This window comes from Henckelia pumila, chromosome 1 (assembly GCF_033568475.1).
Source record: "Henckelia pumila isolate YLH828 chromosome 1, ASM3356847v2, whole genome shotgun sequence".
NCBI lineage: Eukaryota > Viridiplantae > Streptophyta > Magnoliopsida > Lamiales > Gesneriaceae > Henckelia > Henckelia pumila.
Genome location: NC_133120.1, coordinates 152,827,397 through 152,844,666, shown reverse-complemented (window position 1 = coordinate 152,844,666; position 17,270 = coordinate 152,827,397). Strand labels below are relative to the sequence as shown.

The following is a 17,270-nucleotide window of genomic DNA, read 5'->3' as shown; positions in this document are numbered from 1 at the left end:
CTACAGCAACCAGATCAAACAGATCAGCTCTGGTATTTTAGCCATAACTTACAGCTCGCTTATCCAAATGGGATGATTCTGTATGCGTTACGAATCTAAGACAATGATATACAAATCATCTTCAAGAAGCTCAATCTGAATCGGAGTGTAAGAAGCAGATAAAGCATGATGAAGTTTCGAGATCTGCACAGAAATTCTGCAAACAGAATTTCTGACATAGCTTAGTATTTCGGGTATATCTTTCACATACAAACTCGAAATCAAGCGATTCTTGATTCCGTGGAAAGCCAAGACAAAGGGCTACAACTTTTATGTTCATCACCTTGCCCAGAAATCAGTGAATCAAGAGCTATAAGCAAGTGAAAAGATCAGATGCAGATCAACTAAGAGACTAGATCAACTATGAACCAGAGCATATCAAAGCTCGACCAGATCAACGTTGGACTAGACCAGATCAAAGCTTGACCATACCAGATGAGTTTGACCAGATCGAATCGGTCAAACCAGTCCGATGAACAGTAAAATCAGCTCAACTTCAGAAAATGGACAGCAACTCAAATATGACCGTTGCAACTTCAGAAAGTGTCCAAAAACATCTCAAACGGTCATATTATTGAATCTAACGTTCAAATAATTCTGGAAGCTTATAAATACAACACTTTGAAGATCAAACACAAGCTTTTGATGGGGATTAAAAGCATGGACATATTATAGAAGAAAAATAAGCTAGAATGAGAGCAATCCCAAGGTGTGAGGAAGAAGATGAAAAGATGAGCTTTCAACGTTAAATCCTCGACACCAAACCCACTTTATAGAACACTCTTCTATGTTCAATATCTTTGTATATGAGTTGAAGAGAGCTCACACACACATACGAGAGGCATGCTTTGAAAGATTAGTTGAGTGAAAGTCTTAGCACAAATATATTTAACATTATGTTTGTAGTCTTGGCATAAGAGACGTTAAACAATATGCGGATTGTGAGGTTGAGGCCTACGATCGAGAGTGGCTAGGAGTTCTTGTTTAGGCATTGGATAAGTCCTAAATTGGATTGGGTTTGTACAAATGAGTTTGTATAAATCAAAGTCTTCTAGTGGATCCTTCCGAGGTGGAAGAAGGGGTGATGTAGGAGATTGAGCTCCGAACATCCATAAACAAATTCGTGTCTTTTTGTTTATCGCATTTACATTTTTATTGCCACTGTTTTTAGAAAGCATCGTTGAAGCATTTTAAGTGTTCTTCATTGACCAAAATATTACACACAAAGTGTTTGATAAAATGCTTCAACCAAACTGTTTTTATTATTTCAACTTGCATTCTTTCAAATGATTTATAAAATGTTTATTCGGTTTCTACGAAGGATTATTTCGAGTGTATTCCGCTTGGTTTGAAAACCAAACTCGATATAATTCATCGATGCTCGGTTTATTTTTTAACATTTCAAGAACGAGCTATTGTAGCTCTAAAATATTTTTAAGTGTGTATTCACCTCCCCTCTACACACGTATTTCGATCCTAACAATTGGTATCAAAGCGGTTGTTCTTGAAATAGCATTTTGAAACTGATTTTATCTTCAAATTTTCGTTTTTGAGATTTTCTAACACATATATGCATAGTTGATAATTTTTGACAGCTTGGAGCGACTTTGGGAAAAATGGCATAACTCCTTGCTCGAGTGTCCAAACGACAAACCGCTTTTTGATTTGCAAACTAGACTCATAGAGGATTGTAGAGGTATAAAATTTACAGCCTGTTTATGCGCGGAAAAATGCAGTTTATTCGTTGAAGACAGACCATGTGCACTGCGGCAGAAACTGAAAATGAACATAGAGTTGGTGTTTTTGTCAAAAAGCTCAAAGATGTTGCACTCATCAATAGAAGGGACAAAGAAACTCAAATTTCAGTCACACATCATCAAGAAAACTTGGTACACTCATTCTAAATTAGCTTTAGAAGAGCTTTTGAGTTTGATTGTCATCTTGATATTCTACTTGTGCTAGCATGTCTCTTGAATTAAGAATGTCTAGTCATTTTCCTTACAATTGTGGTTGTGCTTAGTGACTAAAGGGACGCTTAAATGCTTCATGAATATTTCAGTTGGCATATGTAACGCCCCGATTTTATCTTAATTGTTTTTATTTGAGATAATCGGAGATTGCAGAGTTCAAGAGCCGACTTGATTTTGATCAAGGTCCTTTTTGTAAATTTTGGAATTTCAGGGACTAAAATGCAAATATTGGATTTGTTAGATATTTATAAGCTTTTTGACTTTTCTCTTTCACTCCATCTCTTCTCTCCCATCCGATTCCTCCATTGAAGGCGAGAGAACGCCTCTCAAGCTTTCCAGATTTCATCCCGAGCTCGATCCGTCCGTTGGAATTTATTTTTGAAGGCACATTAACGATCACGGCTGCGAGAGCTCCGTTATATCGTAAGTTTTTCTACGATCAGGTTTATTCTATTTTTCGGATGTTGTTAGAATCGTTCGAGATTCGAGTATGTTGTTCTTGACAGAGTTCTGATCGTTTATTATCTGTCGGTTTTGAAATAGAGCGACGTTCGAAATTGACGTTCGAAATTGTTATGAATTTTTTGAAGGGATTTTCGAAAGTTGAGTTTTATGATTTGTTAGAATTGGATTGTTATGGTGGAATTTTGATTGAATTGAGTCTATTGGATTGATATTATGCTATCTGCATTTCGGTTTGATCATATTATAGCCGTTATGCCGCCGGTTTGAGTTTTGGATTGTAAATCGATTTGAATTGTTTGAGCCAAGCCTTCGATTGAGTTGTATGTTAATCTCGAGCCTTTATTACTTCTTGTACAGATTGATTTGAGGCCAGTGGAGTTGCGAGATTGCAGCTTTGTGCAACTTGAATACTAAAGCCGGTATAGTATCGATTCTCTTATTATCGATTGAGAAAGTTTGATTGAATCTTATTTGAGTAATCGTTGTTGTTTCCAGGTTTGGAGCATCGACGTTGTTGAAAAGAGGTATAAGATGACTTAGACTGGAATGGAACGTGTGACTCGAATCCGACTTGATTCGAGTGTTCCGAAAAAATCACATACTGGCGTGATATTGACATGGGAAGCTCGTCGGTCCAATAACACTCGCCATGAACTGATTATTTTGGAAGGAGACTCCTAATCTTGGCTGAAGCTCATCGAGGATATAATACCTGTGGAGGTGACTTCAATGGCAATAATGGATCTTCTAATGGTGTACATGTAAATACCATTGACGAGGTCAAAACTTTTGCCTTGTACATTTCTTCCTCCTCCATTGCCACTTTTGGCTCCTCTTCACATGAAGATTCCTCAAATAAAATTTCCTCTTGATCTGGCTCAAGTACGGTTGCAGGATCACATTCACATGCAAATTGATCAGCACAAATCGCTACATTCTCTTGGTTGATATCAGGAATGGATTGCATCAGAAGCTTCATTTTTTCATCCAAGAAACTCAAAGAATTGATGTGAGTTTCCAAAAATTTCTGGTTGATCTCTGACTGTTTATTAACAATGTCTTGCAACTGATTCAAAAATTCTTCAGAGTATGCTCCTTTCTCCATGTTATGCTCAAGAGGTTGCTTTGAATACTTTGGGTAGTGGGGTGTTGGAGGATATTGGTGACTCCAACCCTGCAGGAAATAATCCCAATGCCAATGGTAGTGGAAATTTGCCATATCATTTAACAAGTGCATCGCATTGTTGTAATCTATGTTGAACAAGTGACTGCCAGTAGCCAAAGCTCCATAATCTACCCAACTTCTTGTTTTCTCATCCAATCCACCATAGAAAATATGAGTTAACGTGTAGTTTGAAAAATCATGGTGGCGAAATCTGTCTGCCAAATCATTGAATCTCCCCCAAACAACATAAAATGGTTCCGAATATTGTTGGCCTTATCTTGTGAACACTTGTCGATGATCCATCTCCAAGTACCTCACAAGTCAGAAATATTATAATTAAAATAAAAAATTAAACAAATGCAAAAAAAAAAAAATGTCTAGTCTCAAGCAAATAATCTATCCTAATATTAACTAAACAATCCCCGGCAATGGCGCCAAAAACTTGATCGCTTAATTCAGTGTTTACTAGCAAGTGCACTAGGTCAAATAATAGTAAAGTGGACAGAGAGTCCAAGTATCGATCCCACAGAGAATGTAGTCAATTCTCAAGAATTAATTATTTTTTACTTAATCTAGACAAAATAATAAAACGAGTGCTAAGAATTAAATAAAAATTTAATTACTAAAATAAAATAAGAATTAAAATAGAAGAAAAATAAATTCAATTAAATAGAGACAACTAAGACACACGCATGTACCGTACAAATTATGCAAACACATGTAAAATTAAGGATTCAGATTTATCTTAAATCACGGCGAATTCTCCTAAATTATTTAACAGTCTATTTCTAGAACAATTAAACCTATTCAACTATTTACGGATAAATCTTTCATAATTCAAATCAAATTCGAATGCATTAGAAATTATGAGAATTCAGTTTTCACCTAAAACCGCATACTGAAACCGAATACTATTTCTAGTCGGTTTAACTATATGTTAATTATTGGAGTGATCAAAATCAATTCCTAACATTTCGACTCAGAATTAATTAACAAGCAAGTAAATAATTGATCAGGTTATTCACAAGACAGAATTTAAATCCAATAATCAATAATTTGAAGAAAAATCTTAAAATCCCAAATCAAAATCCACATGTTCAACATAAAATTGTTCGGCTCAATCTCACCGTCTTGGTTGAAGAAAAACTAATCAATAAACGAAAATATAGTTCAAACAAAAGTTTAATAATCAAAAGAAAAAAGGAAGAAAAACTCGAATGGAGCGTTCTTCAATCTCCAAGCCTCCTAGCCGCCGCCTCTCTGATATGATTCGAACTCCTTAATCACGTTCTGAAGCCTCTTATTTATATGTCTTTGAAAGCCCATAAAATAAATCCCGTAAAGTTAAAAATTAAAGTTTTCAAAAATTTTATTTTTTCTGATTCTGCGACATGCACGGACCCTGAACATGGGTCCGTGCATTAAACTGGAACACCGATTTTTTTTTACGAATATGCATGGACCCTTATCCGGACCAATGCACGGGGTCCGTGCATACCTCCCTACAAGCGCACATGTTTTTTGAAAAAAATTATATCTTAAATTTTAGCCGTCGGATCGAGTCGAAATTTGGACAGCATCTTCACAACATCTTGAAATTTGATTTGAATGGTGCGATTGGATTTGGATCTTTCTATCATTAAAAATAATTTTTTGACAATTGCTTCTCCGTAATTTATTCTTGCGGCTCTTCTCTTGATCCGAATTCTTGATTTTTTTCAATATTTCATTCAAATAAAATCCGGACAGTGAAATACATACATTAAATAAAATTATAAATAAAATATGTAAAAACACACATTAAACCATATGAATGCATGCAAAATAAATATTAAAATAACATAAAATAATGCACACAAAATGCACTTATTAATTGATAACTCAATTATATGACTCATCTCATTAAATTTATTATGAGACTGTTTCATATGGGTACGTTTTGTTATTTTTTAAAAGGAGCTCGTGTGTGCGTTTAATGTAGTAATAAACATATACACTTAATCGGTCTCATTTAATAAAATAAATCATGTCAAATCTTTTTCTTCATCCTTAATTTGATACACAAAAACGCACACACACACGCAGATATATATATATATATATGATGATATTATATATAATTAAGATTCAAGAAATTAATGTATGGTGCCCATAGGGGCATAGACGAGTTAATAGGCTTGAGGTGACGTGGGAAAAAATTCTCCAGCGGTGCATGTTCGATCCTCGTGTGGAGCATATTTCTTGTTGAAATATTGTGGGGTATGCTCTGGGGGTTGGCCAGGTTGATCCCTGCCTCAAGTCCCTGTCGCTCGTGCACATCCCTCGATTTAACCCTCGTATAAGCCAATGAGCATCTGATTCAAGTGAAATGAAGTTTCATTCGAGGTCAATCTTTTTTAAACAAATTAATGTATGGTTTTGGAAAATGGATAACATAGGGGAATCTTTGGGAATTCACCTCATCACGTAATTGTTTCCTTGGATTCCGACATGTCTACAGACTGGGATCTCTTCAAATTTTTATTATATATTGTTTTTAAAAGCATACAACCCAGTTGATCATTATATATATTATATTTAATTATAATATATGTTAGGTTAATCGTATCTGTTTACCTAGATTAGCTTGTTGCAGTGTGGGAATTTTTTTATGCCATAAAGCTACAATTATTTAAATGAAAAACCATGTTTCTTGTGTTCTCATAGCATCACCAGGATCATGGTTAGTTATCTCCCACATGACGGCCCTTTCCATCATTTCAAATAGCTTTCTATCGATTCCTTCGTACATAACTAATATACATACATACAATTAATGTCTTCGTATATCTATAAGATAAAATTGCAATTTTCGTATTTTGTTATTTTATTATTCTATATATATATTATATTTCCAAATTTCAATATTATTATTATTATGATTATCATAATTTTATCGTATTTTCAAATTTATGTCAAATTGGCGTTGGCATGAAAGCCGGAATAGTATTGTTGTGTGCATCACCAATATGTCAACATTCTCGCGGAAAAAAAACTAAAAATATCAACAACAAAAAAACATGCTAAAGGTTAAAATTTAAAAACATAAATGACTAAAAGCATAAAAAATTAAATATATATGACCAAAAAAATATTGACATAAAAATTCCCATGAACTGCGACGAGACATGCGCCGTGAATAGTCTTCTAGCTCGTCTAGTATCTCTCAATTATACAATTAAAATTATTATTTTGTAAAACAAGAAAAAATAGAACGGCTCATGGAGAGTCCCCATTTAGTTGACTTAATTCTTGGTAGAGAATTGGGGACATATAATAAATTTCATGTTTTGTTGGCTTCCGATTACTAGCAGGAATCTAATAATTAGAAGTATGCTGCAAAAAATGAGTGGTTACAAAGGTGGGATGGATGAATGATCTGAAAACGGCGTTCAAAGAATGTACAATCTATTAATGATGTACAGCCAGCTGTTATATAATGGAGACTTTTTAATTTAAAGAGAAATTTGTAGAAATTAAAGGAGAGAAAACTAGATTTTTTATATCATGAAAATTTGTGTATAAAAGTTACACAACAAGATGTTTATATAGTTAGATTAAATACAAGCAAACAATAAAAGACTACTCTATCCTTATTAACTAATGAATAGAAAAGCCTAATAATAATAATATAATCTAATATAATCTAACATCCCCCCTCAAACTCACGATGCTACAGCTAAAAGCATTTAGAGTTTGTCAGACAAGAAACGGAAGCGCGAAGCGGAATGTGCCTTGATAAACATATCAGCAATCTGTAGAGAACAAGGAACAAACGGCAACATGATGGTGCCAAGCTGAAGATGGTGACGAGTAATGTGACAATCAATTTCAATATGTTTCGTCCGCTCATGAAAGACTGAATTACGTGCAATTTGAATAGCACTCTGATTATCATAAAATAACGGAGTAGGCCGAGCAAGAGAGACACCCATATCCGCAAGCAACCAACACAACCAAACTATCTCACAAGTAGTAGAGGCCATGGCACAGTACTCAGCTTCTGTGGAAGATCTAGAAATAACATCTTGTTTCTTACTCTTCCAAGAGATTAGGGAACCACCGAGAAAAATGCAGAAGCCAGTGGTAGATTTGCGATCCGTAGGATCACCAGCCCAATCAGCATCAGAGTATGCACGCAACTCTAAAGATAAAGTAGAAGGAAATAAAAGACTTTGAAAGTGAGTTCCCTGAAGATACCTGAGAATACGGAGAACAGCAGCCCAATGAACTGTAGTTGGTGCAGTGACAAACTGACTAACCACATGAACAACATGCGCAATATCTGGACGAGTCACGGTGAGATAAACCAAACTCCCAACAATAGTTCGATGCAAACTAGGATCCGGCAAAGATGGGTCATCACACGGTGAATACCGAGCATTAGTCTCAAGAGGAGTATCAGCAACTCATTTATCAGTGAGACGTGCACGCTCAAACAGATCAGATAAATAATTTGATTGAGATAAGAGATAACCCTTTGGCAAAGAAGCGACCTCAATGCCCTGAAAGTAGCGTAGTATACCCAAATATTTCATAGCAAAACAACGAGCCAACTCAGACTTCAAGGAAGCAATTCCATCAGAATCATCACCAGTAATTATCATGCCATCAACATATAATGATAAGAGAATACGACCTGCACTAGTACATTTAACAAACAATGCTGAATCATGATTACTAGGCAGAAAACCAAGCGAAGTGATAACTGTAGAGAACTTCTCAAACCAAGCACGAGATGCTTGTTTGAGATCATAAAGTGCTTTACGAAGCCTGCAAAGTTCACCAGGTTGGTGAGGAACACCAGGAGGAGGTGTCATATAAACTTCTTCATGCAGATCACCATTAAGAAATGCATTCTTGATATCCATCAGAGATATTCTCCATCGAAAAATAGAAGCAACAACAATCAGAGTACGAACAGTTGTCATTTTTGCAACAGGGGCAAATGTTTCCTCATAGTCCATGCCATACTCCTGAGAATATCCTTCTGCAACAAGACGAGCTTTGTATCGTTCAATAGACCCATCAAATTTAGTTTTGATCTTATAGACCCAACAAGAACCAATTGTGTGTTTTCCTAGTGGCAGCGGTACCAAATCCCATGTATGAGTTTGATGCAGAGCAATCAGTTCCTCGGCCATAGCATTCTGCCAAACAGGGTTACGAACAGCTTCTCTATAGGATACAGACTCAGATAGACAAAGAACAGATGCAATAAATGAAGCAAAAGAACGAGAATAGCAAGAATAAGAAAAATCTGGTAGCTTAGAAAATTTACGAACACGAGTAGACTGACGACGGCTAGAAGGATCATCCGCAACCTCAGGAGATGATTGGGTAGTGACAGAAGCAGAAGGAGGTGTTGCAGGTGTCTCAATACCAGATTCGGTTGAGTTACCAGTAGGGGCTGTTTGTGAAGCTTCTTCAGTATCAGTTTCGAAGGGATCAATGCAGAGAAGATCTGACTTTGTCATATTATGCGAACCAACAGGAATAGAAAAAAATGAAATATGCTCAAGAAACATAACATGACGAGAAATATACAATTTTTGACTAACAGGATCATAGCAACGATATCCTTTTTGACCAACACCATAACCCAAAAAGACACACAGAGCAGACCGATGGGCTAATTTATTACGCTCGACATATGGACGTAGGACGAAACAAGTACAACATAAAATACGCAAAGAGGAATAGTCAGGAGCATGCCCATATAATTTTTCAAAAGGTGACAAGCCTGAATTGTGTGAGGTTGGAATTCTGTTAATCACGTGAGCAACAGTAAGGATTGCTTCCCCCCAAAAGGCACTAGGAACACTAGCAGACAATAAAAATGACCGAGCTGTTTCAACAAGATGCATATGTTTCCTTTCAGCTACACCATTTTGTTCAGGAGTATCCGTACAAGAGGTTTGATGAATAGTACCATCAGAAGCCAGTAAACGGGAAAAATCGGTCCAAGTGTATTCACCCCCCAAATCACAACGAAAGCACTTTATGACACTAGAATGTTGAGTTTTCACAAGAGCTCTAAAGTTATTGAAAATAGTAAGGTAATCAGTCCTACGTTTCATAAGATAAACCCAAGAGTAATGAGTGAAATCATCAATAAATGAAACATAGTATCGTGACCCCCTTTTGTAGAAACAGGAGAGGGTCCCCACACATCAGAATGAATAAGACCAAATGAAGCAGAAGAAAATGAAATACTTTTATTAAACGGTAAAGCAGAGAATTTATCTAGTTTACAACCATTACAATCAGAAATATCAGAACTTTTGAAAGATCCTAAGACTCCTGTAGAAGCTAAAAACTGCAAACGAGACGCTGAAACGTGACCTAAACGAGAATGCCACAAATAAAACTCAGAAGACAAATGACTCAAACGAAAAAAAGATAAATCCACACTCGAAGCTGCAACATCTGGTACTTTGAGATAATCCAAGACATAGAGTCCTCCTTGCCTACGGCCTGTCCCAATCAGCCTCTGAGATTGCGGGTCCTGAACATAACAATTGGAGGAAGAAAAGTAGACTAAGTATCCAGACTCACATAATTGACTAACAGAGACAAGATTTAAACTGAGATTAGGAATATAGTAAACACTTGTAAGAGACAAACAAGAATTAACAATGGAACCAACACCTACTAATGGCATAGCAGTACCATCAGCAGTTGCAACAGATATAGATGAGCTGTGAGTAAAAGAGACAAAGGAGGGCAAGTGGGGTGACATATGGTGGGAGGCACCAGAATCCAAGACCCACAAGGATGAGGGTATACCTGAAGGAGCAGACGACGACAAACCTATATGAGAGGAGACTGACATGGCAGATGGCTGGGCAGAGGACTGTGAAGCAAGGAACTGCTGAAACTGCTCAAATAGATACGGATCCAAAGAGGGGGCAGCCACTGCATTACTGGACTGTGGTGGTCGATATGGAAACTGTTGTGGTTGAGTACCAGGTTTCCATGAAGCATTCTGAGGTAGCAAGGACGGATGCTGAGGTCGTTGTTGCGGTGGTCGTTTCTGTTGCTGCGGCTGTGGTTTACCTTTGTTCAACAATTGCGGACATTGTGACTTCCAATGTCCCTTTTCTTTGCAATAAGCACACTCATCAGTAGAAATCTTCAAATTAGACCGATTTTGGTTATGAGGCAGAGGGCGCTGTGGTACGGCAAAAACAGATGGCGTAGACGGGACATGAGTCCCCTTATCAGCTTGAGACTTAAAGCGAATCTCCTCAGCAAGCAATTCATGTACCACCGAATCAACGTAAAGAAGAGGACTACGATGCAAGATTGTCCCACACAATCCTTCAAAATCATCACGAAGAGCTATCAAAAATTGGACCAGACGTTTTTCTTCTCTATGAGTGACGTAAGCCGGGAATGCTTGCAATTTTGAAGATTCTGTGAGTGCCAACTGGTCCCATAGTTCGGACATGGAAGAATAAAAATCTTGGATGCCCATATCTCTCAGCCGAAGAGCACGAATATCTGCTTCCAATTGATATTGTTTGGAAAAGTTAGACTGTGTGTACAATTTTGACAGATGATCCCAAACCTGTTTGGCAGTTTCATACTTGGCCAGCTGAGCACCAATGGAGTGTGTAACAGAATTATTGATCCATGTTATAATCTTCGCATTATCGGCCTCCCAAGTATCCAATGACTTTTCATAATCAGCAGCTTTGATGTCAGCAGGTTTAACACACACACACCAGTAACATAACCCCACATAGATTTTCCCCGCAAGAAATTTTTCATAACATAGGCCCAATACGAATAATTTTTTCCATCCAATGGACACTAATCGATTGAAGCGAATCATCTTTACGACCAGCCATGGTGACAACAAATAGTTTGCACGAACAACCAAATAGGAAGCAGAAAACCAAGTTCGATCCGCGAAAGCTGTGGACGAGATTAACAGTCCTTCAATCAAACGATCGAAATCCATAGAGATGGAGGCTTTGATACCATGTAGAAATTAAAGCAGAGAAAACTAGGTTTTCTATATCATGAAAAATTGTGTATAAAAGTTACACAACAAGATGTTTATATAGTTAGATTAAATACAAGCAAACAATAAAAAGACTACTATATCCTTATTAGCTAATGAATAGAAAAGCCTAATAATAATAATATAATCTAATATAATCTAACAAAATTAAATAAAAAATCATATATATATAAAAACCATGCACGATTTTATTGAGAGTCATGCAAACGAAGACGACATAACATGTGTATTTTTGGTCCTTGCCCAAATTAAATATAAAGAATTAACTTGTAATGTGGCCAGGCTGATTGTAGGCCAATACTAGCTAGCTATATAAATCATTTCAAGTAGATGCGCACCGTACGTATTGTCATATGTATCAAAACATAATCGATTAATTTGCCCATGGATAGTGGAATTTTAGCTAGCTAGCTAGCTAGAGATCAATGCATTTTTGTACACATGCACAACGATTTATACACAAAACATGAATTAGTCCAACGTACAATTCATTATTGTCACAAGAACAATATCATCAAATATATAGATTATATTCATCGTTCACAATGACAATACATATGTCAGTGCATGTAGATGTATAATATTTGAATAGTGCCCATACAATGGCAGCAAATAAAATAATTAAAAAGAAAAAAGGAAGGGAAATGGGATTATCTAGCTAGCTAGGAAATTAAGAGTGAGCGGGTGTGGGGGACCCTTGCTATCTCGATGTGGAATCCTTAGCTGGAACAAGAATGTGCTTGCTATAGCATACAAGGCTGGAACTATATAACCTCATTTATCCATACCACTCACGGGCTCCATCCTTCTTCCCAATTATTATTATTATTATTATATATTCAAACACCAAAACTCAAATCATTTTAATTTCTTACATAAATCAAACTCATCAATATATATATATCATTTAGCTTTTCTTTAACAAAATTTTGAAATTTTATGAAATTTTGTTAAAAAAAAACTGAAAAGTGCTTTCTAAAAATTCTTTCAAACAGTAACAGAGCGATATATGTTGTTAATAATGGAGAAAATGAAGATTGGATGAGGAATGATTGGAGTGTAGGGACGAGCATGTGATAAGCATTGATTGATGTGGCAAAGGAAAGGAAAGGAGGGGTTCATTAATGGGTCATGCCACGAGATTGTGGGAGCTAGGCCTTCCTTCCTTTATGTCAATGTGCGCCAAAGCTAAAAGCTCCCGTTTAAGAATAAATACATGCAGCATCTCATTAACTTTCTTATTATATATAACTAACTCAATTTTTTTTTTATTTTTTTAAATAAAAAATTAATACTATGATCAGAAATTTATTATTGAAATTCTAAAAAAAAAGTCATGTAATTTTATTTATTTATTTATTTATTTTTTGGGAAAGGGTCGTAATCTGGGCTGCTTTTAGAGAAGAGCTAGTGGTGATATATGGGTGATTTCTAAAAGCAAAGGACACCCTATCCATGAAGGGAAAATTAATGAAAATGGATATTGAGCCATGCACTTCAAATATTGCAATTAAGGTTGGCAAGGCATGATGTCTGTGCTGTGACAATTTGACATACTTAAACCCACAATATAATTAATTTGTACGTCTGCATCAACGAATTTAAGTTTCTGCCTAACCCCTCATAAATATTAACTTAAATGGATCGAGTACTGCTCGGCCATATTGTTATAGCATTCAATATTCTTTTCAACAAACAAAGCTAATTAGAAAACCAGTATTTTGAAATATATAATCTCGTATACTTTGTTTGGTGTCAACGTAGCTTATAAGTGTTTGTTCGTTTATTTAATTAATTTGTTGTCTTTTCTTGTGTCTATGACATATATATAATTTATAGCTAATTACCATTTATATTGATATAGAAATTTAATCGTGTAGATCGATAAAAATTAATATCCAACACATTAGGCAAAAAATTGATGAAAAGAAAGTAAAAAATGGAAGTGAGAATTAAAACATATTTGCCCGTAAATGTAAATGTAAATGTAAATGTGAAAGTGGAAGAATCTGATGCCAGCGCAGAGGGAGGTATGAAAGCTGGCATTCTTGTTTAAAGGTTTCTTGCATTATACATTTTCACACAAAATACCCAACCTTTTTTTTTTTTCTCTCTCTCTCTCTCCCTCTCCAAGATTAATTAGAAGAGGGCCGGCCATGTTAAAAATGTGAGAGAAGTACAGATAATTAGCAATGGCTGCTGCTACATCTCCAATATCTTTGGCCGAGAAGAAACAGTACTGGTGGCTCACTAATAAAAGGGTACCATGATCAATTAATTACGTACTCCTCTTTTCATTGAATTCTATGTAATAATAATATATTGGGTGCAGGTGGTGGATAGATATGTGAGGGAAGCCAAAATGTTGATAGCCACTGAAGAGCATCGCGACGCATTGGGAGTTCTGGATGCCGCCCTCGCCGTGGCACCGCAAGCAGAGGCCGTGCTAGAGCTCAAGGCGCGCTGTCTGTTGCATCTCAGAAGGTTCAAGGACGTGGGGGATATGCTCCAGGATTATATTCCCAGCTTCAAAATTATGCTCGTCTCCGATATTGATGATTCGTCCTCGGGTTCCTCCGATATAATTCAGCTCAATCTTCTTCCTTCCACCTCCCAAGATCATCAGACCCCGCCTTTCAAATGCTTTTCTGTCTCGGATTTCAAGAGGAAGGTGATGGCTGGATTATTATGTAGAAACTCCCACAAACAAGCGCAATGGAGGTATTGGTCACTTTTTATTCTCATTAAACTCGATCGAATTCGTATTGTTCAACAAATTAATTTCATCCAACAGGTACTCTGTTTTGGGCCAAGCATGTTGCCACTTGGGGTTGATGGAAGATGCGATTGTGCTACTCCAGTCGGGAAAGCGAATCGCCACCGCCGCTTTCCGCCGTGAAAGCATTTCTCTGTCGGAAGACAGTTTTTCTTCCAACCATTTTACAGAATGCCAGCAAGAAGCAATTAAGACCGAGTCCGAGACTATCTCAGAGCTTCTCTGTCATACCAAACTCCTCGTCCGCCGCAAAACAGCCGCCATCGCTTCCCTCGATGCCGGTCTTTACTCCGAAGCCATCAGACATTTCTCCAAAATCCTGGACGGCCGTCGCGGAGCCCCACAAGGATTTTTGTCCGAGTGCTACGTGCACAGAGCCTCTGCTTATCAATCAGCTGGTCGATTAGCGGAGGCCATAGCCGATTGCAACCGGGCTTTAGCGTTGGACACTTGTTGCATCGAGGCTCTTACGATAAGAGCCGCCGTATACGAAACCATTAGGTGTTTGCCAGATAGTCTTCACGATCTGGAGCATTTGAAACTCCTTTATAACTCAATCCTGCGGGATCGCAAACTGATGATGGGCCCTGTTTGGAAGCGCCAAAACATTCAGTACAGGGAAATTCCAGGGAAACTATGTTCATTGGCATCCAAAATGCATCAACTGAAGCAAAGGGTGGCGGCCGGTGAAACTAAGAATGTAGATTACTATTCGCTCATCGGATTAAAAAGGGGATGCTCGAGATCAGAATTAGATAGAGCCCATCTGCTGCTGACCCTGAAACACAGGCCCGACAAGTCCCTGAGTTTCATGGACAAGTGCGAGTTTGCGGATGAGAAGAACATGGATTCCATCAGAGAGCGTGCAAGAACCTCGGCCTTAATGCTGTATAGACTGATCCAAAAGGGGTACACCAGTGTGATGGCATGGATATTGGAAGAAGCAGAGGCAGAGAAACAAAGAAAGAAGGCTGTTGCTGTGTTGCAGGCCGTGGCAATTCAAGTTCAAAAGGCACACGAGCAAGACGAGGTTTTGTCCAATGAGAAAAAGATAACACCTCCCCAGTCAGTTTTTCAAGGAGTTTTCTGCAGGGACATTGGTGTTGTTGGGAACTTGATTTCTCAGGCAGGATCATTTAACCGTCCCATTTCGGTGAAATACGAAGCTTTGAGCTGCTAATAGATGGATCGATGGAGTCATTAATTGGCGGGAGTTAATTAATTTGTGATAAATAATGGTGGCGTCACAAATCTTCCCCCGGCCACTTGCATTTGGGTTCATCCATACATATATACTTTGGGGTTTAACGTACGATATATATATAATTAGTGTCATGAAAAATTTTGTTACCACCAATATTAATTAATTACTTGTGCTAGCTACTTGCTTGTTTGTTTAAGATCGATATGATGTCTCTGTACAGCTTTGGTTATAATTGCAGAACTCTAGTTTGCTTTTGGAATATATTCTTGGATGATATATGATAATAATAATTACGATCCCAAAATTAGTTGGGTCTCATTTTCTTTCTTGCGTAATAATTCATTGCAAATGGGGTGGCAATATATATGTATATATATAAATGCTTTCATGGAGAAAGCATGGCCCGGGAGATGGGCGAATAAGCTCATGCCAGCTTTATCCAAACAACTAATATGCTTTCATGAAACATATATCTTTTCAGGCTAGCTAGTATTCTTGTAAAAAAAAAAAAAACAAGTTGATTCCGAAGGGGATCTCATTCCACGTGAGTCAGAGGTCCATTGGCCCATACGGAGGGTAAACCGAGAGATGTGCAATAGCAGTAGTTCAAATTTAAAATTAGTACGTACTTTTGAGCTACCACATGATCTTTCTTCGTTGAAATATCCCTCGTCGGGTAAATCACATTACACATATTTTTCTCAAGAAATTACACAATTTTTATACTTGTTGAAAATATACACATGGAAGTTTAATTTTTTTGAGAAAATACACAAATGGATATTGTATGTATACCATATATAAACATAACATATACCATTCGAATTCATCACATGCAAATTAAAATGCAAATTATAAAATTAATGTATAGGAAAATTCCGATCCCTTTTAAAATTTATCCAAGATTAATTTTTCATATGAGAATTCATGCACCGAGATACTTGAAAATTGAATCTAATGGAGAAAGACTGCACGAGGTTAGTCTAGAACTAGAAAATGAAAATACATATATACACACAAAGAAATATATATATATATATGTATATATATATATATGTGACTGTATGGTCTTTATCCAGAACCTGCCACCCCTTATCTCCCATTATTGTTTTCTTCCTGTTTTTTCAACTGTGGATATATATATTAGAATTTAGAACAGATAGACGACACATGCATTTTGTCATCAATTTAATCTTGTTACGTACGAGTAATTGTGGCCAAAGTGTGACAACTCCTCCTCCGATCCCCAATATCAATATATATATATATATATATATATATATATATATATATATTATGTCCATAGGGGCATAGGCGAGTTGGTAAGGTCTGAGGTGACGTGGGAAAAAATTCTTCAGTGTTGCGGGTTAGATCCTCGTGTGAAACATATTCTCTGCTGAAATATTATGGGGGTATGCTCTGGGGATTGAGCCATGTGCTTCCTTCTTCAGGTCCTGCCGCTCGTGCACATCCCTCGATTTACCCTTCGCATGAACCAATGGGCCTCTGACTCATGTGGAATGGGGTTCCCTTCGGGGTAAACCTTTTTTTAATATATATATATATATGATCATCCGACG

The 17,270-nt window shown here is 36.9% G+C and overlaps 1 protein-coding gene across 1 annotated transcript; it reads left to right on the top strand.

The window, feature by feature from the left end:
* The first annotated feature begins 13,801 nt into the window (after positions 1-13,801).
* On the top strand, positions 13,802-15,971 carry LOC140874909 (uncharacterized). The gene is made up of 3 exons (XM_073278390.1): positions 13,802-13,971; positions 14,043-14,431; positions 14,505-15,971. Exons 1-3 carry the CDS (start codon positions 13,903-13,905, stop codon positions 15,664-15,666), a joined length of 1,620 nt encoding a protein of 539 aa, XP_073134491.1. The 5' UTR covers positions 13,802-13,902; the 3' UTR covers positions 15,667-15,971.
* Positions 15,972-17,270: the final 1,299 nt, after the last annotated feature.